Source organism: Dendrobates tinctorius, unplaced genomic scaffold (assembly GCF_039654945.1).
Source record: "Dendrobates tinctorius isolate UK_male_01 unplaced genomic scaffold, ASM3965494v1 ptg000296l, whole genome shotgun sequence".
Lineage (NCBI taxonomy): Eukaryota > Metazoa > Chordata > Amphibia > Anura > Dendrobatidae > Dendrobates > Dendrobates tinctorius.
The window spans coordinates 2464906-2492170 of record NW_027361963.1 but is presented as its reverse complement, the minus strand read 5'-3'; the positions used below and the strand labels follow the sequence as shown (position 1 = coordinate 2492170).

At 45.5% G+C, this 27265-nt stretch overlaps 1 protein-coding gene across 1 annotated transcript in view; it reads left to right on the top strand.

Moving 5' to 3' along the window:
- Positions 1–25777, top strand: part of LOC141073073 (uncharacterized) — an 84526-nt gene extending 58749 nt beyond the window's left edge. The window contains exons 3-11 of the mRNA XM_073560400.1: positions 8161–8258; positions 8337–8415; positions 8507–8604; positions 8727–8844; positions 20654–20751; positions 20830–20908; positions 21003–21100; positions 21223–21340; positions 24229–25777. Coding sequence (XP_073416501.1) covers positions 8161–8258; positions 8337–8415; positions 8507–8604; positions 8727–8844; positions 20654–20751; positions 20830–20908; positions 21003–21100; positions 21223–21340; positions 24229–25601 — 2159 coding nt within the window. The 3' untranslated portion in view covers positions 25602–25777. The remainder of the gene's footprint in view (positions 1–8160; positions 8259–8336; positions 8416–8506; positions 8605–8726; positions 8845–20653; positions 20752–20829; positions 20909–21002; positions 21101–21222; positions 21341–24228) is intronic.
- Positions 25778–27265: the final 1488 nt, after the last annotated feature.

Sequence of the window (27265 nt, the reverse complement as noted above, 5' to 3'; positions counted from 1 at the left end):
TACAGCGAGTATCTACATCTGGGGAATAGATGAGGATGTCGTCCAGATATACCACCACAGATGTAGACAACAGATGTCATTTATGAAGTCCTGGAAGAGAGCAGGGGCATTACAGAGACAGAATGTCATAACCAAGTACTCATGATGACCGTCCCGGGTATTAAAGGCGGTCTTCCATTCATCCCCCTTCACGTATACGAATAAGGTTGTAAGCCCCACGCAAGTCCAACTTTGTAAATATCCTAGCACCCTGCAACCTATCAAAGAGCTCGGACAGCAGAGGCAAAAGATATTTGTTCTTTATGGTAATGGCATTCAAACCCCCTGTAATCAGTGCAGGGACTTAACACCCCGTTCCTCTTCTGGACGAAGAAAAAACCCGCCCCGGTTGGGGACACAAATTTCCTAATAAACCCAATAAAAAGCAAAGGCAATAATGCGGCACTCACCGGATTGCTGTGTGACCAGTCCTTTATTGTACCAACAAAGGTATAGACAAGATATTAAGGTCGGGCAGGTGTGCAGAGGTATGTGGGGAACACAGATGGAAGACGGCCGTTTCGGGTGCTTGACACTTCAACGGATCCAAAGCCAATTGGACCCTTTGAAGTGTCAAGCACGTGAAACGGCCGGCTGTCTGTGTTCCCCGCATGCCTGTGCACACCTGCCCAACCTTAATACCTTGTCTATACCTTTGATGGTATAATAAAGGACTAGTCACACAGCAATCCGGTGAGTGCCGCATTATTGCCTTTGCTTTTTATTGGCGCACAAATGACCTGTTGATGTAGCAGATTGTGGCTTTGCGATATTGGGCCCCACCAGCGACACCAGAGGCTCAGTACAAAGTCTGGTTAGTGCTGAGGAAGATAAGTTTTGAGGATGATATGGAAGTCTTCCTCACCATGTTCAAGCACACAGAAGAGCGGGAGAGCTTGCCGTTTTCCCAGTGGGCTGAAGTGGTGGCCCCCTTCCTGACAGGAGATGCCCAGAAAGCCTACATTGACCTCTGTCGGGACAATGCCCTGGACTATGGGAAACTGAAAGGTGAGATCCTTGCCCGAATGGGGGTTAACACATATGAACGTGGGAAATGGGTGTTCCAATAGTCCTTTGTGGACTCTCAACCCGTCAGGTCTCAGGCATATGACTTGCTGCAGTTGGTAAAAAAATGGCTTCAGCCTGAGTCCTTAACAACTTACCAGATGGTGGAGAGGGTGGTGGTTGACCAGCTATTAATAACTCTGCCAGCCGCTATTCAGCATTTGGTGGGCCAAGGGGATCCCTGCACCCTAGACCAAGTGGACAGCCTGATTGAGCGGTATACGGCCACTCAGGATTTCATACGGGACTCTTGGAAAGGTCCACAACCCTCTGCTGGGGCCAATCAGGACCGAGCACATACTGAGAGGGTGCCCCGGAGTGAGAGTGAAAAGAGACCTGGTTCCCCTAAATTGGCCTCAAGGTCCAGTCGTGCCGCAGCTATTAAGTGTTGGCGGTGCCAAGGGCCAGGACATGTGGCTGCCAACTGCCCCGACAGCTGAACCTATGGACTGCGGGTATACTCGCCCTATGTTGATGTACGCCTAGGCTGTTTTCACCATGAATCCGTTCATCCCAGCGGGTGAACTGCATCTGTGCCAGGTGCGCATCAATGGACACCCGGCCAATGTCCTCCTGTACTCGGGGAGCCTAGTGACACTTGTGCATGGGTCATTAATATCAGGTTTATTATCCCCTGGGAAAAATGTGGGTGTTGGGTGAACATGGTGAACTTCGCGATTACCCAACAGTGGAGGTCTCGTTTGTTACGCCGTGCGGGGAGATTATACATGTGGTGGGAGTAGTGATAACCCTTATTTATGAGGCTGTCCTGGGAGATTTGACCGTCTTCTGATCTCTGCAAAAATAAAATGAATACTCCCAGGGTAAATGTTCCGGGTGCAGAACCCAAAAATCCTGAGTCAGGGATGCCTGCCACAGGGATCACCAACCTAGGGACAGAGTGTAACCACGATAGATTTCCCCTAGAGGTATTGGCAGAAGAGGTTGAGATGACCCCGTCGATCCCTGAGCTGGAAGTGTCCCCTGGTACATCTGGGACAGCTCAGCTCCCGGATCCCACTCTGACTCTGGCATGGGAAAGAATAATCGAGATAAATGGAGTGGTTCAGCGACTGGGTGCTGAGACGGTGTTCCCATATATGGTGATCACCTAGAAGTTACTATACAGGGTTGATAAAATCAGAGATGAGGTGTTTGAACTGGTGGTGCCCCAGTCCTACCGTCGGGCGATGCTCGAAATGGCTCACACCCATATGCTGGGAGGGCACTTGGGGGCAAAAAAGACGCAGGAGCGCATATTGCAGCGGTTTTTTTTGGCCTGGGGTCTACGATGAGGTTCTGCGAAACGTGTTCTGAGTGCCAACTAATCTGACGCACCGCAAACTACCGGAGTCCGTTGGTATCTCTACCCATTATAGGGGTACTTTTCAAGCGGATTACGATGGATCTGGTAGTGCCAATAGTAAAATCTGCCTGGGGCTACCAACACATATTAGTGGTTGTGGACTACACCACCCGGTTCCCAGAGGCCATTCCGCTTTGGCACACCTCGGCTAAGCTTATTGCCCGGGATTTGTTTACCATGTTCTTTCGCCTTGGGCTTCCGAAGGAGCCCCTTACTGATCAGTGGACTCCTTTTTATGTCCAAGGTGATGAAGGAACTGTGCAAGCTTCTCAAAATAAAGCAGTTGCTCACATCGGCATATCACTCCCAGCCTGACGGACTAATCGAGTGCTTCAACAAAACCCTCAAGTCCGTGTTGAAGAAGGTAGTTTTTGAGGATGGAAGGGATTGGGACATGTTGTTGCCCGACTTGATGTTCACCATTCACGAGGTACCGCAGACTTCCACGGGATTTTCACCCTTTGAGCTACTGTATGGCAGGCATCCTAGGGGTCTGCTGGATGTAGCCAAAGAGACGTGGGAGCAGGAACCTAACCACATAAGAGTGTAATTGAGCACGTGGCCAATATTCAGGACCTGATTTCAAGGGTCATGCCTAACGTTAAATAGCATTTGATGGATTCTCAGGCAGTGCAGAGCCGCGTATACAGTGGGGAAAAAAAGTATTTAGTCAGTTAGCAATAGTGCAAGTTCCACCACTTAAAAAGATGAGAGGCGTCTGTAATTTACATCATAGGTAGACCTCAACTATGGGAGACATACTGAGAAAAAAAAATCCAGAAAATCACATTGTCTGTTTTTTTTTCATTTTATTTGCATATTATGGTGGAAAATAAGTATTTGGTCAGAAACAAAATTTCATCTCAATACTTTGTGATATATCCTTTGTTGGCAATGACAGAGGTCAAACGTTTTCTGTAAGTCTTCACAAGGTTGCCACACACTGTTGTTGGTATGTTGGCCCATTCCTCCATGCAGATCTCCTCTAGAGCAGTGATGTTTTTGGCTTTTCGCTTGGCAACACGGACTTTCAACTCCCTCCAAAGGTTTTCTATAGGGTTGAGATCTGGAGACTGGCTAGGCCATTCCAGGACCTTGAAATGCTTCTTACGAAGCCACTCCTTCGTTGCCCTGGCGGTGTGCTTTGGATCATTGTCATGTTGAAAGACCCAGCCACGATTCATCTTCAATGCCCTTGCTGATGGAAGGAGGTTTGCACTCAAAATCTCACGATACATGGCCCCATTCATTCTTTCATGTACCCGGATCAGTCGTCCTGGCCCCTTTGCAGAGAAACAGCCCCAAAGCATGATGTTTCCACCACCATGCTTTACAGTAGGTATGGTGTTTGATGGATGCAACTCAGTATTCTTTTTCCTCCAAACACGACAAGTTGTGTTTCTACCAAACAGTTCCAGTTTGGTTTCATCAGACCATAGGACATTCTCCCAAAACTCCTCTGGATCATCCAAATGCTCTCTAGCAAACTTCAGACGGGCCCGGACATGTACAGGCTTAAGCAGTGGGACACGTCTGGCACTGCAGGATCTGAGTCCATGGTGGCGTAGTGTGTTACTTATGGTAGGCCTTGTTACATTGGTCCCAGCTCTCTGCAGTTCATTCACTAGGTCCCCCCGCGTGGTTCTGGGATTTTTGCTCACCGTTCTTGTGATCATTCTGACCCCACGGGGTGGGATTTTGCGTGGAGCACCAGATCGAGGGAGATTATCAGTGGTCTTGTATGTCTTCCATTTTCTAATTATTGCTCCCACAGTTGATTTCTTCACTCCAAGCTGGTTGGCTATTGCAGATTCAGTCTTCCCAGCCTGGTGCAGGGCTACAATTTTGTTTCTGGTGTCCTTTGACAGCTCTTTGGTCTTCACCATAGTGGAGTTTGGAGTCAGACTGTTTGAGGGTGTGCACAGGTGTCTTTTTATACTGATAACAAGTTTAAACAGGTGCCATTACTACAGGTAATGAGTGGAGGAAAGAGGAGACTCTTAAAGAAGAAGTTACAGGTCTGTGAGAGCCAGAAATCTTGATTGCTTGTTTCTGACCAAATACTTATTTTCCACCATAATATGCAAATAAAATGAAAAAAAAACAGACAATGTGATTTTCTGGATTTTTTTTTCTCAGTTTGTCTCCCATAGTTGAGGTCTACCTATGATGTAAATTACAGACGCCTCTCATCTTTTTAAGTGGTGGAACTTGCACTATTGCTGACTGACTAAATACTTTTTTTCCCCACTGTATATCAAAAAGGCCACGGTACACTTCTTTAAAGCAGGATATCGGGTTTTAGTCTTGGTACCCACCGCCGAAAACAAGCTTATGGCCAAGTGGCAAGGTCCATAGGAAGTTCGGGAAAAAGTGGGGGAAGTACTTGGATTACATCATCATCTTTAGTACTGTACTGGCTGGCATACCCACTTGTCCCGGGTACAAGCTGTAGTGAATTCACTCATATTCGCATGCTTGATGGCAAGTCCCAAGAAATGTGCAGTAGGGCTCGAGGAAGTCCAGTACTTAGGATGCGTGATCGGCCGTGGGGTTATCAAACCCCAAATAAAATCAAGGCCATAAAGAACTGGCCCCGACATGTTACCGCCAAACAGGCGAGAGCATTTCTCGGCATCGTTGGGTATTACCAGAGGTTTATACCTAATTTCTCTGGGAGAACAACACCCCTAAACAATCTCCTAAAGGGAAAGAAATCGGTAATGGTGCGGTGGAATCCTCAAGCGGAGGAAGCCTACCAGTCTATGAAGGTGACGCTGTGCGGACAGCCCGTTTTCATCAGCCGCAACTTCAAGAGTGACTTCGTCGTGTAGATGGATGCCTCTAACGTTGACCTAGGAGTAGTCCTGTCACAGGAGATGAACGGTGAGGAACATCCGGTCACCTACGTATGTAAGAAATTCACCCCGGCTGAGAAAAATTATAGCGTAGTGGTGAAGGAGTACCTGGCTATTAAGTGGGCCTTGGAGTCCCTACGCTATTATTAGCTCAGTCGACCATATCGCTTGGTGACAGATCATTCACCCTTGGTATGGATGAGAAATGTCAAGGAGAGGAATGCTCGGATCGCCAAATGGTTCCTGTCTCTGCAAAATTTCAATATTACCATGGAACATCATGCAGGGAATGCGGGTGCCCTGTGCCAGGCACCCTGTATGGTGACAAGTGTTCAACCCCACAAGTTTAAACAGAGGGGATTATGTGAGGCAATGAGGGGGATCATATTCGAGGGTCAATAGGTGTCCCCTAGGATGCGGACGGAGTCTTTTTAAACACGCAGGAGTGCCTTGTGTTTACAGCAGGACGCTTGTGAGTCACAAGGCAAAGTGAAAGAGTGTATTGGGTCCAAGTAGTGACTCAGTCAGGTTTTTAGGAAAACCAGTTAAGGGCTTTTATTTTATTTTTTTTTTAGAGGGATTTGCAGGTTTGGTAGTGGGGCGATTCCCTCTCTCCAGCCCGGCTTTTGGAAGTGGCTCTATGGCTACGATTCCATTTAGCTCTGTCAGTTTTTGCCTTGGGTGTGTCAATTTGGAGTTTGCAAACTTCAGAGCAGGTGTCTCTGTGCAACCCAGGACTGTGTGAAGTTAACAGAACCAGGGAACTCAAGGAAGCTGATGCACCCAAAAGACATGGTGGTGCCATCATCCACGACAACGGGTTTGGAGTTCTGGACTGTGTTTACGGTGACCCAGCTGCGATCCGGAGGACATCACTCCTGTGTGTGAGTTTTTAGACATTAAAGACATTTGCTTTGAACTTTTCTGTGGTCCCTGCCTATCTGTTGCACTGCACCAACCCCGCTGCACTATTATTATTATTATTATTATTATTTATTTATATAGCACCTTTGATTCCATGGTGCTGTACATGCACTACAGCATGCTTAAAAAGATGGACACTGAGTTAACACACTCCACTGTCTCGCCACCACCCCACATAGAGCGACCGCTCTGACCCTGGCTAACCTAAAGGCATAAGTGACCATTACCTAATTCAGGACATCCCTTAGTTCAGAACTACTACGGCGACTTATGTGATCAAGGTCTTGAATGACCGAAACGTCATTCTGTCGCAATCACTATAAGAGCACTTGTTTTCAATAAATTTCACTAATAAGCAAATACTCCTTAAGTGTATGTGTGCAGTGAAAAATAGACATTTTTATAGGTTGGGTCGTTCTGGACACTGTAATGCCAAATATGTGTACTTTATTTGTTTTTATATAAATATTGTCATGTTTTTTCATTTATTTTGTGATTTATTTTACTTTTTTTACTTAGTCCTTCTATGGGACCTTAACTTATTAATCTGATTGCAGATATCATGCATTACACTGCACATGTACTGCATTGACAGAAGCCTCTTAGACTCTGCTCCTGGCATGGTCTAAACAGCCTGTCACTGGCAGATCCCGAGGTTGTCATGACGATCTCGGGTTGCCATGACAACCATTGGCCCTCTCCCGGGCTCGTAAATGTTGCGATCGATATTAATTTATCGCTGCATTTAGGGTCTTAAAATGTGGAGCTTTCTCCAGCTCCTCTGTGGTTCCATTCCTGGTGGAGACGAAACTTGGAGAAGTTGTGTTTCTTAGTGCGGCTCCTCCATCTGACTGAGGAGGGTCTTCTCTGTCCCTCTCCTCAGGGTCCTCATCCTCCGAGTGCAGAGCAGAGAGCATTAGGCTTTGGCCTCACTGATTATCACTTCATACTTGGGGACACAATGTGCTGGGACCTCGGTACCGGTGGTGAGGACCACAACAATGTAATTTAGTCCCTGATACATAAACCTAGAATTACTGGTTCTGAGAGAGGTGTCTCATACAGTGGGTACGGAAAGTATTCGGACCCCTTTAATTTTCTCACTCTTTGTTTCATTGCAGCCATTTGGTAAATTCAAAGAAGTTCATTTTTTCTCATTAATGTACACTCTGCACCCCATCTTGACTGAAAAACAAACCCAGAAATGTAGGAATATTTGCAAATTTATTAAAAAAGAAAAACTGAAATATCACATGGTCATAAGTATTCAGCCCCTTTGCTCAGTATTGAGTAGACGCAGCTTTTGAGCTAGTACAGTACATGAGTCTTCTTGGGAATGATGCAATAAGTTTTTCACCCCTGGATTTGGGGATCCTCTGCCATTTTTCCTTGCAGATCCTCTCCAGTTCCGTCTTATTGGATAGTGAACGTTGGTGGACAGCCATTTTCAGGTCTCTCCAGAGATGCTCCGTTGGGTTTAGGTCAGGGCTCTGGCTGGGCCAGTCAAGAATGATCACAGAGTTGTCCTGAAGCCACTCCTTTGTTATTTTAGCTGTGTGCTTAGGGTCATTGTCTCGTTGGAAGGTGAACCTTCAGTCAAGTCTGAGGACCAGAGCCCTCTGGAAGAGGTTTTCATCCAGGATATCTCTGTACTTGGCTGCATTCAAGTTTCCTTCAATTGCAACCATTTTTTTTTTTTTTAACAAATTTGCAAAAATTTCTACATTTCTGTTGTTTTAGTCAAGATGGGGTGCAGAGTGTACACTAATGAGAAAAAAATGAACTTTTTTGAATTTACCAAATGGCTGCAATTAAACAGAGAGTGAAAAATGTAATGGTACTTTCCATACCCACTGTATATAGACAGATACACGGCAGGTCATGTATTCAGTCTGTGTGTCTCCACAGATGGATCCAGGAGGAGAAATCCACCAGAGAGATGTCCCCGTCCTCTGTATCCCCAGGACTGTCCAGAGGAGAATTACAACATCCCGGAGGACCATCAGGTAGATGACACTGAAGCCCCCACAACATCTGACCATGAAGTGATGGGACCTGAGCTTATCTTACATTTTTCTTTTTAGGGTGAAGATCTGATTAATATTAAGGTTGCAGTTATACATGGAGCACAAGAGGCGATCGCAATATGGGCCGATCAGCAGGGTGAGGAGGGGAGACTCATGTCTGATCTGTGGTCACCTACTACTCTATCTTCTCATGACACAATTTATTTCACCACTGTGTGTCTCCACAGATGGATCCAGGAGGAGAAATCCACCAGAGAGATGTCCCCGTCCTCTGTGTCCCCAGGACTGTCCAGAGGAGAATCACAATGTCCTTGAGGAACATCAGGTAGATGATGTTGGGCCCTTATCTGGATCTGTATATGGGGGGACATTTCTGATCAATGTCATAGATGTAATAGATTTTGGTGGTTTCTTGTATTGTGCTGATTGTTACATCTGATATATCAGGAGGAAGATCTGATTAATATTAAAGTGAAGGATGAGACAGAAGAAGAAGCGATGACGAGGGGGGATCAGCCGTGTGTGATTGACGGGAAGGAGGAGATTCCCGGAGATGTTTCCACAGGTATGTAATAACTTCCAGCACGTCATGATGACTGGCGTGTGATTATAATGATGCCTCCCACTGTCTCCTACACTGAGGTCAGCATGTTGGTATCTCTGCATCCAGGCCGGCCGCCCGGTGGCATGAAGAGCCCTGTGGTAAGTCAGTAAGTGCCATGCTGTGGAGGTGTGGGTCAGACATACGGCTGTCGTTCCTCTGCCACTATGGAGGCCATCTTGGATGTAGGAGAACCAGAAGACAGGTATCAGTTGGAGGACAGCGGAGGACACCAGGTAGGTGACAGTACATGACAAATGTTTAGTCACTCCTCTGTGTCGGGGTGGAGAATTGCTTCATCATTTTATCATAAAAGGGATTACAAGCTTGTATGTACGAACAGCTGCGATGGCCACACCTAGAGTTGACGTTATCTGACAATCATGTTGGCTTCTGGTGACCTGGTTCAATTAACATATAAACATGGAGACAAGATACTGCCCAGATCAGGTGCCCTTTACCATCCACTTATATCCCCTGTCAGCAAATCATTTTTAGCCAAATCTTGTAGTCTGGATAGATTCGCTATAGGGCGAAAAGTATTTGGCCACTCTCATTAATCACTGCATTCTGGTTTCTCTTTCAGGCCCCATTGCATCCCCCGATGTATAACATATATTGTCCCGTTACTCCCCCCACCTCAGTGTATAACATCCAGCCCCACCAACACCCCCCCCCCCCCGTGTATAACATCTGACCCCGCCAACCCCTCCCCAGTGTATAACATCCGGCCCCGTCGCCGTGTTGGAGTTGGCCCACTAGGGTGAGACCCTTCTTAATTTGTCTGCTTTCAAATTAAATTTGTGTCTCGCCTGGGAAATCAGACACAAATGCATGCAATTGTCTCAAATGATTTCTGTATATTAGCTGAAGAATGCAGAGTATTTATGGAGAAAACAAGGTACACCTTATCTCGCTAATGGTGTTTGATATGGCCAATACTGTCTGGTTTCTGTGAGAAGCGACATCTGCGGAGACTGATACCCCCTAGTACGTTGCAGTTTCCATTCATAGATTTCCATTCATTTATCATGTCATCCTTGCTGAAGGTTAGCTTGTTAACAGAATTAAATTAAAGAACAAGTAGGCATTTAATACAGATTCAGTAAAAGCAATCATATACGTTTGATTTTGATATATATTCATATGCCATATATTCTCCCCTTAACAGTCCCCTCTTGAAGATATGCAAAATCAAAAACCCTGATCTCGTTGAGCCTATCGATCTGTCCTCCCGGCCTACCTATCTCAAAATGCCGGTCCCTAACTAACTAATCTTCATCGTATACACGAGACGACCCATCTCTGGTAGATGGACCCCCTCCTAACAGACTTTGCACAGGAGGAAGTCAGATCCTGGTCTCTCCCTCGTTGGTTTGCTTCAGGCAGACATATTCCGGGGGCTGCGGACAAGGCATTTCTCGCATGATTTCACATAGGGAATCTTCGAAGCAGCATTTTCCGAATAGGGGGATCTTCGAAGTTGGCCATGCATGGTCATTACTGTGATTTCCATGGTTTTAATCAACATCTTCTTAAGGCATGGAGCTAAGCAGCATAAAATTAAGGCTAATATAATTAGAACACATAAGATAGCTATCCCAAACCTTGTTAATGCTCTTTGTCAACCATCCCACCACCCAAACCAGGTGTCCCATTGATCCTTCACTCCTGAGTTACGGGCTAGCTCTTCTGATAGGTCAGTGAGGCCTTTAAGAGCTCTGGATATGCTCCCATTGGGAGCAGTGTTGTTGGGTATGTAAGTGCAACAGCTGGTACCTATCATTTTGCAGACTCCACCCTTTTCTGCCAGGATCATATCTATGACCATCCTGTTCTGGAAAGTCATGATGGATGTGGGGCCTAATTACTCAATAAGTTCCCGTATAGCATCTCTAGTAAAATTATCAAACCTTTGCTGATTATAGTATAGGTAATTTATTTACATTCTTATTCACCCCAATTATGGGAATAATTGATTCAAAACCAGCTGCTACCTCATTTCTGGCTTTAAACTCGTTAGGTATCCCTTGTGGGACCCCAATGGAGTCTATGTAAATATGGGGGTCGAAGGAACCTTGTAATCCCCTTTTTACCCTTTTGGGCAGGTGGTTTTCTTGGAGTACTCTATCCCAGCCGGGTAGATCAAATATATGGAATGGCATAAGGGCTTTTACCATGGCACACTGTCCTTTCCATGGGACAGTGAGTCTAGTCCTGATCTTCATGTCCCCACATAACCAATATACATCGTGTAATTGGTAGATTTGGCTTACTAACAAGGAGTCGTTATATAGGCTACCCTCTTGGACCTGAATGACTTGATTATTACAGTAATTAGGTGGTAGGTTGTCTACCTGTCTACCGGGAGCATCTCGTTGGAAGCAGGTGTAGTTCCCTGGATAGGGGGTGATCCCATGGCCAGTTGGTTCGGTACTTTGGTAAGGTGGGTATAGGTGGGATATGGATTGGCATTCCTGCGAGTTATTTGGTTGATTACTCATGTACAGAGATAAAACACATAGGAATCCCATCTCATCTACCCGTGGGTCTATTGGGAAAGGTACTGTGCCTAAATGAGGTCTGGCGGTGGTGCAGGCTATACATGAGGAGCGATTTGCATTAGTGGCAGTATATCTCACCCACTCAAGCCAGACATTGGAGTCAGAAAATCCTGTTTCTATGGCAAGTTTATCTTCATATGTTAAATCTAATAGAAACTTGGCTCCTCGTATTGGGTCATCTATATCTTCAGTTTGTGGTCTGGATTTAAGGTTTCACCTTCCCCTCTTCTACCAGCCTTTGTACTTGAGCCTAGTACGTATAACCCTTGGTCATTCTCTGATGGGTTGTCAATGGTGAGGTGCAGAATTATGCATCCCTCCCTGGGGCAATGGGTGGCAGGGATGGGTAGACCTGGAAGGGCTCTTTTGCCTTTAAAAGGGGCTTTGGTCAGGGTCATGTGGTTTATAGGCGGGCTCTCCACTTGTCCCTTCGTTGTAAAGCTGGGATTGGTTGGTATCCCCAGTCGTGTTCACCGGTGTTCCACCCAACAAGTGTCCAATCCTCACAGTTTGACCCTTCACCCCTTTCAGCAGTGGTGACACAGATGAATTGAGTGCCCAGCCAGATATCAAACTGTGCCATGGGGCCTGGGCATTCTACTATGAGGCAATAGTCAAATTGATATGTTACTCTGGGGGTGGAGACATTATACCAGAAAGTAACTATACCCTCCTCGTGAGAATTTGCCCTCTGGTGACTGGCTAATGTTTGGGCTAAAAAAAGGATAAGTATCAGGCGGATGAAGAGTGGTGGTCGCCACTGGCCTCTGGATCTGGCACCTTCTTGCAGTACGAAGCGTGGATCCATGTGGGCTTTCATTCAAGCTTGACTGCTGTGGCAGTGGTCAGCAGGACTTGGTACGGGCCTTCGTATCTGGGCTCCAGGGTGCATCTGTTGAACCTCTTACTGAGGACCCAATCACCGGGCTGGATATGGTGGGTTCCTTCTAAGTCCTGTGGATCTGGGATGGAAGAAAACACTCGAGAATGTATTTTAGTTAGACGCTTGGTTAATTCAATCACAAACTTAGTCAAAGTGTCATACTGCATCGACAACTGCTGGGGGAAATACAGTCCTAGTCTGGGGGCACTACCAAACAGGATCTCGTATGGACTAAGTTTGGTTGGACCAGCTGGTGTGTGTCTGACACTGAACAGTGCAAGGGGAAGACTCTCATGCCATGGCTTCCCTGTTTCCTGTGCAGCTTTGAGCATTTTACACTTTAGTGTCCCATTCAATCTCTCAACCTTGCCACTGCTCTGCGGGTGATATGGAGTGTGGAGGGCCAACTCGGTCCCGGGGGCTTCCCATATCTCCTTTGTGAGATTGGCTGTGAATGCATGCCCTTGATCACTCTCTACCGTCTCTGGGAGCCCATACCTGCACACTATCTCAGAGAGAAGCTTTTTTGCAGTGGTTTTTGCCGATTGGTTTTTGACCGGAAAAGCTTCTGGCCACCCTGAGAATATGTCTATCACCACTAAGGCATACTCAAAACCCCCTGAGTGTGGCATTTGTATGTGATCTACTTTGTATGTGTTGGAAAGGGTACTGGGGTTTGGGTGTGCATCTCTGGGGTGTCTCTTCTGTTTTCCCCGGATTACATCCGGCACAGACAAGACATGCTATTGTGATGTTGGCAGCTATTGTTGAAAAGCCTGGTGCGTGGTAGTGCTGGCGGACAAGGTTGTGCATCTTGATCTTGGACTGGTGAGTTGTGCCATGGGCCCATTTGGCCACCATAGGGTAGAGGACTCTTGGTAGGCAGGGCTTTCCTTTGTTCATCATCAGGTGTCCTGCATCTTTTGCAGCTCCATCTTGGGTCCATTGGTCCTTTTCTTCTTTGGATGCTTGTTTTTGGAGTGTGGAGAGAGTCTTCTCCCAGGGTTCCTTCTTTTCCTCTGTTTCCGAGTCCTTGAGAGAGTAAATATGAGCTGCTTCTGTGTCGAGTGGTAGTAAAGCTGCTTCCTTTGCTGTGACATCAGCCAGTCTGTTGCCCACTGCTTCCTTTGATGTTTCTCCAGTGTGTGCTTTTACTTTTACCACCGCAATTCTTTCTGGCATCAATAATGACTCCATCAATTCCTGTACTGCTTTGTGATGTCTGACAGGCGTTCCATTGGACGTGATGAAGTCTCTTGCCCTCCAGATTGGTCCATAGTCATGACAAACACCATGAGCATAGCATGAGTCAGAGTATATTGTGGCTGTGCGTTGGGCAGACATCTTGCATGCTCCTGTCAAGGCTCGCACTTCTGCTTCCAGGGCAGAGACGGATGGGGGTAATGGTTGTGCTAGCAGCACAATATCTTCTGTGTCTGCCGCCATGCCAGTGTGAAAGCAGCCTTCTTGGTCTGCATACTTTGATCCATCCACGAAGAGTGTCAGGTCAGGATTTTCCAAAGGCACTGAGTCGAATCCGGAGGTTTCCTGTCTCATCAGGGCGAGACAATCATGCTGAGCCATTTCAGAGTCGACTACCTCTTCCACTAGTGTGTCCAAGATGTGGTCTTCATCCTCCTTCCCCCCTTGGCAGAGGTTTGAGAGTAGCTGGGTTAAGGACAGCACACCTGGAGATGGTAACGTTGTCTGGAAGCAGAAGAGAGCATTGGAGACGCAAGTGGCGGGCAGCAGACAGGTGTTTTGGCTGTGTGTGGACCAAGATGGCAGTAATGTCATGAGGTGCCATGATCTTCAGTTGGTGGCCCAGAATGACGTCAGATGTTTGTCCATGAGCAGATGGGTTGCAAACACGGCTCTCATGCAGGTTGGGGCCCCACGGCCACTGGGTCAAGTCTTGCAGAGTAATACCCAAGAGGGCACTGTCTTCCTCCATGGAGCTGCGTCAGTTGCATGGCCTTGTTTCTCCATGACAAACAGGCAGAATAGTTTGTTGTAGTCTGGTAGTCCTAGGGCCGGAGAGGACGTGATGGCAGTCTTTAGCATGTAGAACCCATCAATGGCTTCCTTGGTCAGACTGAAGGGATATTCCTTGAGGCAGTCATACAGGGGTTGCATGTGCATAGAGGCATCAAGGATCCAGGGACGGCAGTAGGAGACAAGGCCAAGGAAGGTCTGCAGCTGTGGGGGCTTGGTTGGCAGAGGAATGTTCTGCACAGCTGTCTTCCTGTCCTCGGTCATGTGTTTGGTTTGGTGGGAAATGCAGTGTCCCAAGAACACAACGTTCTCCTTGCAGAACTGCAGCTTGTCTTTCGATGCCTTGCATCCACTATGCACCAATCACTGTAGTAAGGAGATGGACTCTGTCTGAGCTTCTGCCAGGGTGTCAGCACAGAGGAGGAGGTCATCCACATATTGTAGGAGAATGACAGTGGGGTGTGTCATCTTCCAGGGTTCCAGGACTGTCATTATGGCTTGGGTGAACATAGAGGGGCTATTTTGTGCCCCTTGAGGCATCACAGTCCAAGTATATTGCTGACCCTCATGTGTGAAAGCAAACCGGTACTGACTGTCAGGATGTAGGGGCACACTGAAAAAGGCATTTGCCAGGTCAATCACAGTGAACCATGGGGAGGTGGGCAGGATTGCTGAGAGCAGTGTGTGTGGGTTGGGCACAATGGGTGTGTCCAGTACTGTGGCTTCATTGACAGCACCCAAATCATGTACCATGCGGAACTTAGTAGGTTGTCCCTTAGGTGTTTTCTTCTTTACTGGAAACAGAGGAGTGTTGCAGGGTGACTTGGTGATGATGGCTCCATTTTCTAAGTAGATTTTCAGTTGTTGCGTAATGGCAGCAGATTGTGAGACTGAGAGCGGATATTGCGGTTTCCTTGGTAGCAGAGCTCCTGGCTTCAGCTCCACCTTCACAGACTGGACTTTAAGCCTGCCAATATCTTCCTGGCCTTGTGTCCACAGTGAGTCTGGGATCACTGCCATCAGTTCAACATCCACTTGGTCTATTGGTGTATCTTGCAGAGAGAAAAGATCATATACTTCCACAGACTGCTCTTGCGAGAGTGGGGTTGTAAGAGTGACAGTTCTATCCTCGTGAAATAGAATGCTGGCTTGGAGTTTTGATAGTAGATCTGATCCTAGTAGGTTGACGGGGCAGGTGGAGGAGACCACTAATTGAGATAACATGCTTTGCGTGGGTTGCAGGCCTATGTGGAGAGGTCTGGTCATTGGAGTGTATCGTGTGTTCCCATCCATCCCCACACGAGGCACTACTTCATCCGTGAGACAGTCCGGGTCTGGAAAGTCAATGTCCCTGATTACACTTCTGGCTGCACAGGTATCCACCAAGAAATTGAGAGGTGTGCCCTCAACCTCCAACTGGATGGTGGGCTGTTCTGGCCCTCCCCTGAGAGGAGCTGACCTGCAGTTCCTTCTTAGGTGTCCTACTTTCCCACAGTTGTAGCAGACACCCCTAGGTCTTTGTGGTCTTGCAGTGCCCGAAGGGTCCTGAGACAACAGAAGAGTAGTACGGGGTCTGACTGGCTGATTCAACTCTAACCCCTTTGCCACTGTGTGGAGCACTTCTGATTCTAGCCTTCGGTACTCTGGCCTGGTGGTCTGCAGTTGCTTGCGTATTGGTTCTCGGAGACCCTGCACAAAGGCCTGCACCCAGATTTGGTGGTGGGCTTTGTCTAGGAGATCAAATCCTAGGTCAATAAACATTTGGTTTAACCTGTGGTATAATTTTTCCACAGACCTGCCTTTTCTTGCATTATAACTTGCAAGAAGGTGGCTTGATCTGCTTTGGCCCAGAGTCGGAGCTTGTCGTGGAAGTCCTGCCCAGATGTTAAGGACTGATAGTATTCATTTATCCCGCTCATGGGTGTCAAGGCTGGTTTCATAACAGGCCAGAAGGAGTCGCCTGCTTTAATCTCGGCCAGTCCGATTAGATCTATCCATGACGCAGCATGTGTCTTGTGTATCTGACTCATCTTCCTATAGAAAGGCAAAGGATGCCCTTCTGGGTCTAGGAGACTGTTCAGCTTCCTGGGGTTTCCAGCTCACATATCGGGTGCTACGTCTGGAAGGAATTAAAGTGTTGCTGGTAGGAGCCATACGCATAGTGCGGTGTTGGTCAAAATCACTTACAGACCCTGACCTGTCCAGGCTCTCGTCTATCTACAAGGGCATAGATATTCTTCATGGATCGAGGGCTGGCCCTGCTATACCACTGCTTGCGTTCGCCTCCTGACGCAAGGATGTGGTTGTGAGGTGACAGGACTCTATCTTTTCTTCCTTAACTTCTCCATCTTCTTCATCTTCTTCCTCACCCTCCTCACCATTTGTGTATATGCCAGATACTACCGGAGCTAAAATGGCTGCTGAACGGGGTGTGCCCTTGTGTGAGATGGCTGTTGAATGACATATGCCCTTGTGTGAAATAGCTGCCGGTGTGGCTGTGGGTGTGGCCTGTCTCAAGATGGTCATTGGGACATGAGAAGTGCCATCTGAGTTTAGAACGGGGTACAGGGAAGTAGGTTTGCGTGGGCGGGGTGCCCCACAAACAGCACACGTGTCTCTCCAATCGGGGTTCTGATTTTGGCAGACTGCACGTGTCCACCCCTCTGGGGAATATGGAGGTGGTCTGTGCAGTGTAGGTGCAGCTGCCAAAGATGAAGTCATTTTATCGGGAGGTGGCCTGTACATATATTCACCAGTGGCAGAATTACATTCTTCAACCCACATTTGTTTCTTAATTTCTCTTGCCGTTCTATACCATGCTTCACCATTGGATCACAGGTCGGACAGTGTACACAGTGCCTCCATCTGCCTCATTATGGGGAATCTTCCACTGGGGGTTTCTTCTGAATCACATATTTCAGAGACTTACACGGACACCCCGATGTAAGCGCTCAGCGTAGAGTGCAGGATAGGTGTGAGCTGAGCCTTACTTCGATCTTTGGGAAGCAGAATTAACAAATTAACAGCAGGTGAAGAATTGGTGTTATTTATTTTTTATGCTGTTCTTTGTACGGTATAAGTGATTAGACGACTTTATTCTTCGGGTCGGTGCAATTACAGCGATACCAGATTTATATCGGGTTTTTATGTCTGGCTTCTGTCGAAATCTAAATGACACTTTTTTTTGCGAAATAAAGTTTTTACATCACCATATTTGGAGCGCTATAATTTTCCTATATTTCTGCCGACAGTCATGTGAGGGTTTGTTTTCTGCTGGACCAGCTGACGTTTATATTGGTACCATTTTTGGGCACATGACATTTTTTGATCGCTTTCCATTCTGATTTTTTGGGAGTTAGAATGAACAAAAAAACAGCAATTTAGGAACTGTTTTTTAAGTTTATTTTTTTTTCTCTTTTTTTATGCTTTTCACCATGTGGTAAAACAACTTTGGCTCAGTACCATTATAGCGATACGACATGTATAACATTTTTTTTTTTACACAATGAAACTTTTTTATAGTAAACATTATAGTTTTTGCATTGCTTTATTCTGAGAGCTATACGTATGTTATTTCTCCACTGATGGAGCTGTATGGCAGCTTGGTTTTTGTGGTACAAGATGACTTTTTAGCGATAACATTCTTATATACATTTGTCTTTTAGATCTTGTTTTATTCCACTTTCCGTTCAGTGATATGATGATAAAGCATTGTTTTTGCTCCTTATTTTCAGTGTGCCATTTTTATAGTTTGGGTCGTTCTGGACACTTCAATGCCAAATATGTGCACTTTATTTGTTTTTACATAAATATAGTCATGTTTTTTTCCTTTATTTTGTTATTTATTTTACTTTTTTTCCTTAGTCCTTCTATGGGACCTTAACTTATTAATCTGATTGCAGATATCATGCATTACACTGCACATGTACTGCATTGACAGAAGCCTCTTAGACTGTGCTCCTGAGATGGTCTAAACAGACTGTCACTGGCAGATCCCGAAGTTGTCATGATGATCTCGGGTTGCCATGACAACCATTCGGCCCTCTCCCGGGCTCGTAAATGTTGCGATCGATATTAATTTATCGCTGCATTTAGGGTCTTAAAATGTGGAGCTTTCTCCAGCTCCTCTGTGGTTCCATTCCTGGTGGAGACGAAACTTGGAGAAGTTGTGTTTCTTAGTGCGGCTCCTCCATCTGACTGACGAGGGTCTTCTCTGTCCCTCTCCTCAGGGGCCTCATCCTCTGAGTGCAGAGCAGAGAGCATTAGGCTTTGGCTTCACTGATTGTCACTTCATACTTTGGGCTCACAATGTGTTGGGACCTCGGTACCGGTGGTGAAGACCACAACAGTGTAAGGCCAGGTTCATACTGCGTTAAAGCAGTCCATTCAAAGCATAGCATTGATGGACTGCGTTAACGCTGTAGCATAACGCGATCACGTTATGCTATACCGCTAGCGCCGATACTTCATCTGCGCTATCGGTGACGGACCCTCGGACCTTGCAGCCCGCGTCCGAGAGTCCCTCACAGAATGACGGCACATCGCTAGCGCATGCCGATTATGGCATGTGTTAGCGATGCACTCGGTAATGGAGGTTAATGGCTGTGTTAACGGATTGCGTTACATCGCGTTATGCTGCAGTGTAACGCAATCCGTTAAACGGACTGCCTGAACGCAGTATGAGCCCAGCCTAATTTAGTCCCTGATACATAAATATAGAATTACCACTTCTGAAAGACGTGTCTCATATAGTGTGTACGGAAAGTATTCAGACCCCTTTAAATTTTTCACTCTTTGTTTCATTGCAGCCATTTGGTAAATTCAAAAAAAGTTCATTTTTTTTCCTCTAATGTACACTCTGCACCCCATCTTGACTAAAAAAAAAACCCCAGAAATGTAGGAATATTTGCAAATTTATTAAAAAATAAAAACTGAAATATCACATGGTCATAAATTTTCAGCCCCTTTGCTCAGACACTCATATTTAAGTCACATGATTTATAAAGGTACACACCTGTCTATATAAGACCGCACAGCTCACAGTGCATGTCAGACCAAATGAGAATCATGAGGTCAAAGGAACTGGCCAAGGAGCTCAGAGACAGAATTGTGGCAAGGCACAGATCTGGCCAAGGTTACAAAGGAATTTCTGCAGTACTCAAGGTTCCTAAGAGCACAGTGGCCTCCATGATCCTTAAATGGAAGAAGTTTGGGACCACCAGAAGTCTTCCTAGACCTGGCCGTCCAGCCAAACTGAGCAATCGTGGGAGAAGAGCCTTGGTGAGAGAGGTAAAGAAGAACCCCAAGATCACTGTGGCTGAGCTCCACAGATGCCGTAGGGAGATGGGAGAAAGTTCCACAAAGTCAACTATTAATGTGGCAGAGTGGCCCAACGAAAGCCTCTCCTCAGTGCAAGACACATAAAAGCCCGCATAGAGTTTGCTAAAAAAACACATGAAGGACTCCCAGACTATGAGAAATAAGATTCTCTGGTCTGATGAGACAAAAGTAGACCTTTTTGATGATAATTCTAAGCGTTATGTGTGGAGAAAACTAGACACTGCTCATCACCTGCCCAATACAATCCCATCAGTGAAACATGTTGATGGCAGCATCATGTTATGGGGGTGTTTTTCAGCTGCAAGGACAGGATGACTGGTTGCAATTGAAGGAAACATGAATGTGGCCAAGTACAGAGATATCCTGGATGAAAACCTCTTCTATTGTACTCTGGACCTCAGACTTGGCCGAAGGTTCACCTTCCAACAAGACAATGACCCTAAACACACAGCTAAAATAACAAAGGAGTGGCTTCAGAACAACTATGTGACCATTCTTGACTGGCCCAGCCAGAGCTCTGACCTAAACCCAATTGATCATCTCTGGAGAGACCTGAAAATGGCTGTCCACCAACGTTCACTATCCAATATGATGGAACTGGAGAGGATCTGCAAGGAAGAATGGCAGAGGATCCCCAAATCCAGGTGTGAAAAGCTTATTGCATCATTCCCAAGAAGACTCATGGCTGTACTAGCTCAAAAGGTGCGTCTACTCAATACTGAGCAAAGGGTCTGAATGCTTATGACCATGTGAGATTTCATTTTTTTTCTTTCTTAGCAAATTTGCAAAAATGTCTACATTTCTGTTTTTTTAGTCAAGATGGGGTGCAGAGTGTACATTAATGAGAAAAAAACTGAATTTTTTTGAATTTCCCAAAAGGCTCCAAAGAAACAAAGAGTGAAAAATTTAATGGGGTCTGAATGCTTTCCGTACCCACTGTATATAGACAGATACACGATAGGTCATGTATTCAGTCTTTGTGTCTCCACAGATGGATCCAGGAGGAGAAATCCACCAGAGAGATGTCCCCGTCCTCTGTATCCCCAGGACTGTCCAGAGGAGAATCACAACATCCCGGAGGATCATCAGGTAGATGACGCTGAAGCCCCCACATCATCTGACCATGAAGTGATGGGACTTGAGCTCATCTTACATTTTTCTTTTTAGGGTGAAGATCTGATTAATATTAAGGTTGCAGTTATACATAGAGCAGAAGAGGCGATCGCAATATGGGCCGATCAGCAGGGTGAGGAGGGGAGACTCATGTCTGTTCTGTGGTCACCTACTACTCTATCTTCTCATGACACAATTTATTTAATCACTGTGTGTTTTTTTTACAGATGGATCCAGGAGGAGAAATCCACCAGAAAGATGTCCCCGTCCTCTGTATCCCCAAGACTGTCCAGAGGAGAATCACAATGTCCTTGAGAAACATCAGGTAGATGATGCTGGGCCCTTATCTGGATCTGTATATGGGGGGACATTTCTGATTAATGTCATAGATGTAATAGATTTTGGTGGTTTCTTGTATTGTGCTGATTGTTACATCTGATATATCAGGGGGAAGATCTGATTAATATTAAAATGAAGGATGAGACAGAAGAAGAAGCGATGACGAGGGGGGATCAGCCGTGTGTGAGTGACGGGAAGGAGGAGATTCCCGGAGATGTGTCCACAGGTAAGTAATAATGTCCAGCGCATGGTGATGATGATGATGACTGCGGTGTGATTATAATGATGCCTCCCACTGTCTCCTACACTGAGGTCAGCATGTTGGTCTCTCTGCATCCAGGCCGGCCACCCGGTGGCATGAAGAGCCCTGTAGTAAGTCAGTAAGTGTCATGCTATGGAGGTGTGGGTCAGACATACGGCTGTCGTTCCTCTGCCACTATGAAGGCCATCTTAGATGTAGAAGGACCAGAACACAAGTCTCAGTCAGAGGCAAGCGGAAGACACCAGATAGGTGACAGTACATGACAAATGTTTAGTCACTCCTCTGTGTCGGGGTGCAGAATTGCTTTATCATTTTATCATAAAAGGTAGAAACAGCTTCGATGGCCACATCTAGAGTTGTCGTTATCTGACAATCATGTTGCTTTCTGAGACCTGGTTCAATTAATTTAAAAACATGGAGACAAGATACTGCCCAGATTAGGTGCCCTTTACCATCCACTTATATCCCCTGTCAGCAAATCATTTTTAGCACAATCTTGTAGTCTGGACAGATTCACTATAAGGCGAAAAGTATTTGGCCACTATCATTAATCATTGCATTCTGGTTTCTCTTTCAGGCCCCATTGCATCCCCCGATGTATAACATCTATTGTCCCATTGCCCGCCCCCCCAGAGGGTATAACATCCAGCCCTGCCAAACCCCGTCCCCAGTGTATAACATCCGACCCCGTCGCCACACCCTGGTGTATAACAACCAGACCCGTCACTCCCCCACCCCCCCTTACACACACCTCCTCGGTGTACCTCTTCTGTGTATATCATCCAGCCCCATTTCCCTTCCCTCGGTGCATAACATCCAGCCCTGTTGTGCCCCTAGTATATAACATCCAACCCCATTGCCCCTTAGTGTATAATGGTATTATGACTCTGAAATCTGAGGATGAAAAAAAAATGGATCTGTGAGGCATATAATGTGGGAAATGTTTGTCACAAAAATCAACTCTAGTTGTACATGAAAGAAGCCACACAGGAGAGAAGCCGTACTCATGTTCACTATGTGGGAAATGTCTTATAAACACAATACTTCATATTAATCTCTTAAAAGTGGTTTTCTGATTGTGAAAAACCACTGTCTCTCAGTAACAAACACCAATCCTGTGCTGTATTCACTCTCCCCTGGTTCAGTGCTGAGTCTCCGCTGCTGCTATCAGTGTCTGCTGTGCTGATATCACATTGACAGCGCTGCCGCCTGTAAGGGAGCTCAGTGGTTTTGAGCGGCTGATGCCATTTATTCTGGCAGAGCCGCTGATCTCCGTTATTGGCTATAGTGCTCTCAATGAGACGTCATCACTGCAGACAACAAGACAATGATAATGTTATTTCTATGGCGCCAACATATTCCGCAGCACTTGACATTTTAAAGGGGACTTGTACAGACAATAAAAGACATTACAGCATAGCAATAATCTCATAAATCAACAGATACCAAGAGGAGTGAGGACCCTGCTCACAAGCTTACATTATGGATGGTAATCTGGTCATTACCAGAATGGAGGGCACGGGTAGGGTGGTAGATGAGACGAGGGAGGAGATGTAGGGTGGTGCTGAAGCATGGAACGCTTTGTGGATGAAAGTAATAAGTTTATATTGAACTCTGTAGCAGATGGGTAACCAGTGCAATGCGTGGCACAGAGTAGAGGCATCGGTGTAACGGTTAGTGAGAAATATGATCCTGACTACTGCATTCAGGACGGATAGTCCTGAGGGGAGAGTTTGGTAAGAGGGAGACCGATTAGTAGAGAGTTACAATAGTCCAGACGAGAATAAGTAAGAGAAACAGTAAGAGTTTTTGCAGAGTCAAAAGTAAGAAAAGGTCAAATTCTAGAAATATTTTTGAGATGCAGATAACAAGAGTGAGCCAGTGATCGGATGTGGGGGGCGAATGAAAGATCGGAATCAAGTATGACCCTAAGACAGCGGGCATGTTGCTGGGGAGTAATGGTGGAACCACACACGGAGATGGCAATGTCGGGCATAGGTAGGTTAGTGGAGGGAGGAATCACAAGGAGTTTTTGACAGTGTTCAGATATAGGGAGGACATGATGTTAGAGACAGAGACAGACAATCACTGGTGTTTTGTAATAATCACCGGGGCAGGACCCAGTCTCCCTGAGCATCGCAATGCTGTGATGTGCGGTGAAACTCCGTCCACAGCACAGTCACTCAGGAGACTGGGTCCTGCCTCGGTGATGCCGCTTCAGCTTCCAATTCCGGAAGTTGTCGTAACATCACCGGACATCAGAGTCAGCGGCAGCCGGGGGTCACGTAATAGAGATGAGCGTACAGTGATAGCGCCGCTCACAGGCACATTTGGAAATGCAAGGTATTTGAAGAAAGCCTTATTTCCAATGTTTAAATTGATTTGCCCAGTACACATTGTAGTGGACAACCTCTAAGGTTGTGATGTCATTATGGGTTGTATGAATGACGGCCTGTATTACTCAGCTTGTATTAGTCCGATGAAGGAGCTGGACCTGCTCCGTAACACGTAGCTTAATAGAATAAATTTAATAAGATAAGAAAACTCTCCCTACATCCTTGGCAGCACTTTCGGAAGCCCATTTTTTACTTATACTTTTATCCTGATTCTTTCCATCTGGACCTCTTGGTGAAGGATCAGGCGGCACCGCTGCAGCCATGGAGGATCAATCATGTTAACACCAGGGTTGTGCCTGGAGCTGCACAACTAATCCAGGGGAGTAGTAGCCACTCACCATATTATCTGCTGATTCACACAAGGAGCGCTTTTTATTTGTTTTTATAAAGTAAATTTAGAAATCCCTTCTGTATTGCAGAAAAAATTGACATCCAATCTATCCTTCATCCTTATAGGAAATCCTTGTGAGAATAACGGTTTATCACTAAATTGTAAAAAAGAAGATATCCGGAAGCAGTCTAATGGAGAAAACCTCAATACCCTTCATGGAGCTCCTGGACTTCACAGCACTTCACTTTCCTATAATCCTCCTAATCATGAAGAACCCTCTCCTGAGCAATCTCACATTTTTACCTCAATTCCAGGTGACAAAGTGGATGCAAGATTTCATTGTGACAAGCAACTTACTACAAGCTCAGATTTTTTAGCACAAAGAAAACACAAAGGAAAAATTAGATACTGTTCAGAATGTGGGAAATGGTTTACACATAAATCACACTTTGTTAAACATAAAAGAATACACACAGGAGAAAAGCCATATTCATGTTCGGAATGTGGAAAGGCCTTCTCAGAAAAAGGGAATCTTAGTAAACATCAGAGAATTCATACAGGAGAGAAGCCATACTCCTGTTCAGAATGTGGGAAATGCTTTGCAGATAAATCACACTCAATTATACATCAGAGAATGCACACAGGAGAAAAGCCATATTCATGTTCAGAATGTGGGAAATCCTACACAGGTAAAAAGAGTCTTATTGCACATCAGAGAATTCATACAGGAGAGAAGCCATACTCCTGTTCAGAATGTGGGAAATGCTTTACAAAGAAATCACGCTTTGTTATACATAACACAATACACACAGGAGAAAAGCAATTTTCATGTTCAGAATGTGGGAAATCCTACGCAGAGAAAAAGAGTCTTATTGCACATCAGGGAATTCATACAGGTGAGAAGCCATATTCATGTTCGGAATGTAGGAAGGCCTTCACAGATAAAGGAAGTCTTATTATACATCAGAGAATTCATACGGGAGAAAAGCCATATTCATGTTTGGAATGTGGGAAATGCTTTACAGATAAAGGCGATCTTACTAAACATCAGAGAATTCATACAGGAGAGAAGCCATATTCATGTTTGGAATGTGGGAAATGCTTTACAGATAAAGGCAATCTTACTAAACATCAGAGAATTCATACAGGAGAGAAGCCATTTTCATGTTTGGAATGTGGGAAATGCTTTACAGATAAAGGCAATCTTACTAAACATCAGAGAATTCATACAGGAGAGAAGCCATTTTCATGTTCGGAATGTAGGAAGGCCGTCACAGATAAAAGGAGTCTTATTATACATCAGAGAATTCATACAGGAGAGAAGCCATTTTCATGTTCGGAATGTAGGAAGGCCTTCACAGATAAAGGCGATCTTATTAAACATCAGAGAATTCACACAGGAGAGAAGCCATATTCTTGTTTGGAATGTGTTAAGGCCTTCACATTAAAAAGGAGTCTTATTAGACATCAGAGAATTCATACAGGAGAGAAGCCATAGTGATGTTCACAATGTGGGAAATTTTTAGCGCTAATTCAAGTCTTGTTAAACATCAAAGAACTCACAAAGGGGAGAAACCATTTTCGTGTTTATAATGAGGAAAATGCTTTACAGGTAAATCACCACTTAATAAACATCAGAGAATTCACACAGGAGAAAACCTGTATTTGTCACGATTTCCACTATGTTTCTGTCTTTTTGTTACTCTGTGTCGGGGCTGTCAGTCTGTGCTGGGTCTGTGCTGCAATCATCTGTGTTCATTTTCCTTTTTCAGGCTTCTACTTAAGCATGCTAGTTCCTCCCCCCAGTGTCAATCGTACACTTGCTGTTGCTTGTGTAACATTGATCCCTTTGTGCTCTGTGCCTGACCCAGTTTGACTTGATTTTCTTCCCAGACTCAGACCATTTGCTTGTGACCTGTCCTTTGCTTGTGCCTGCTCCCTGTTACCTGTTTTGTCTTTTTGGCTTTCCTAACCTCGGCTCGTGTATTGGACTTCATCTCTGACTTCCCTTTATCATACTGCGCCATTTCCTAGACCTGACCTCTATTACTATTAAAACTATTGTACTGAGCTTTGTCAGTGGTCTTCTGAGGTCCTGTGGAATGACGCAACTCTCAGATGTCAATTCCTCAGAGGTCTTTCGGAGTCTCTTAAGTACACTCTGGCTCTACATGCTCCGTCTGGTTGGTGGAGGCCACGACTCAGGCTATCCACATGGATCGGAGGATGCGGGAGAGACGCAAGGTGCAAAAAAGGCTCCATTTTGTCCAACTTGCCTGGTTTGTGCACCTGAGGTGGAACCTATGGAGGTTGGGGCTGCTAGCTCAAGGATTAAGGAGAGGAGACGCCGTCGGGAACTTGGACTTTATCTCTATTTTGGCCAAGCTGTACATTTTTTAAAGGATTGCTTGGCATGACCTGCAGCAAATAAGCCGTCAGGAAATGAGTAAGTCTGGGTGATTATTGACGAGGTCACTCAGACTTACAGGTACCCTTTTACTCCTCTGATAAAGTGTTGAATGCTGAACTTTTTCAAGATGAATGTTCACATTTTCCTTTATTGACTGCGGATCTGCTCCTAATTTCATAGATGCGGGACTTGTTCTGAAGTTAGCATTAGGGACAGTTAAGCTAGAAAGCCCCATTCAAATCGTGGCCATTGACAGAACATCGTCGCTTCAAAATCTGGTTTGGTTAGTTATGGTGTAGTTCACACTCGAGGTGGGGTCTCATCATACAGAATTAATCTGTTATGTTTTGGACAATTTACCTGCTGTAATTGTGTTGGGTATTCCTTGGTTGCGTATGCATAATCCGATTATTGACTGGAATCGGAGAGATATTGTCAAATGGGGTTCTTATTATATTGAAAAATGTCTTAAACCTGTGCATGTTTGTTCCTTTAGTCTGGAGGGTCTTCTAGAATACCTGAAAGACTTTGGAGATGTTTTTTCAGAAAAAGAGTCTGAGATATTCCCTCCTCACCGCCCCTATGACTGTGCAATTAATCTTCCTCATGCCAAATTACCCAAGGCTTGCTTGTATAACTTGTCTGGCCCTAAGTGGTCAGCCATGAAAGTGTATATTAGCGAGAATTTACAAAAAGGTTATATTCGCCCTTCCTCATCACCGGTAGCTGCCAGATTATTTTTTGTTAAAAAT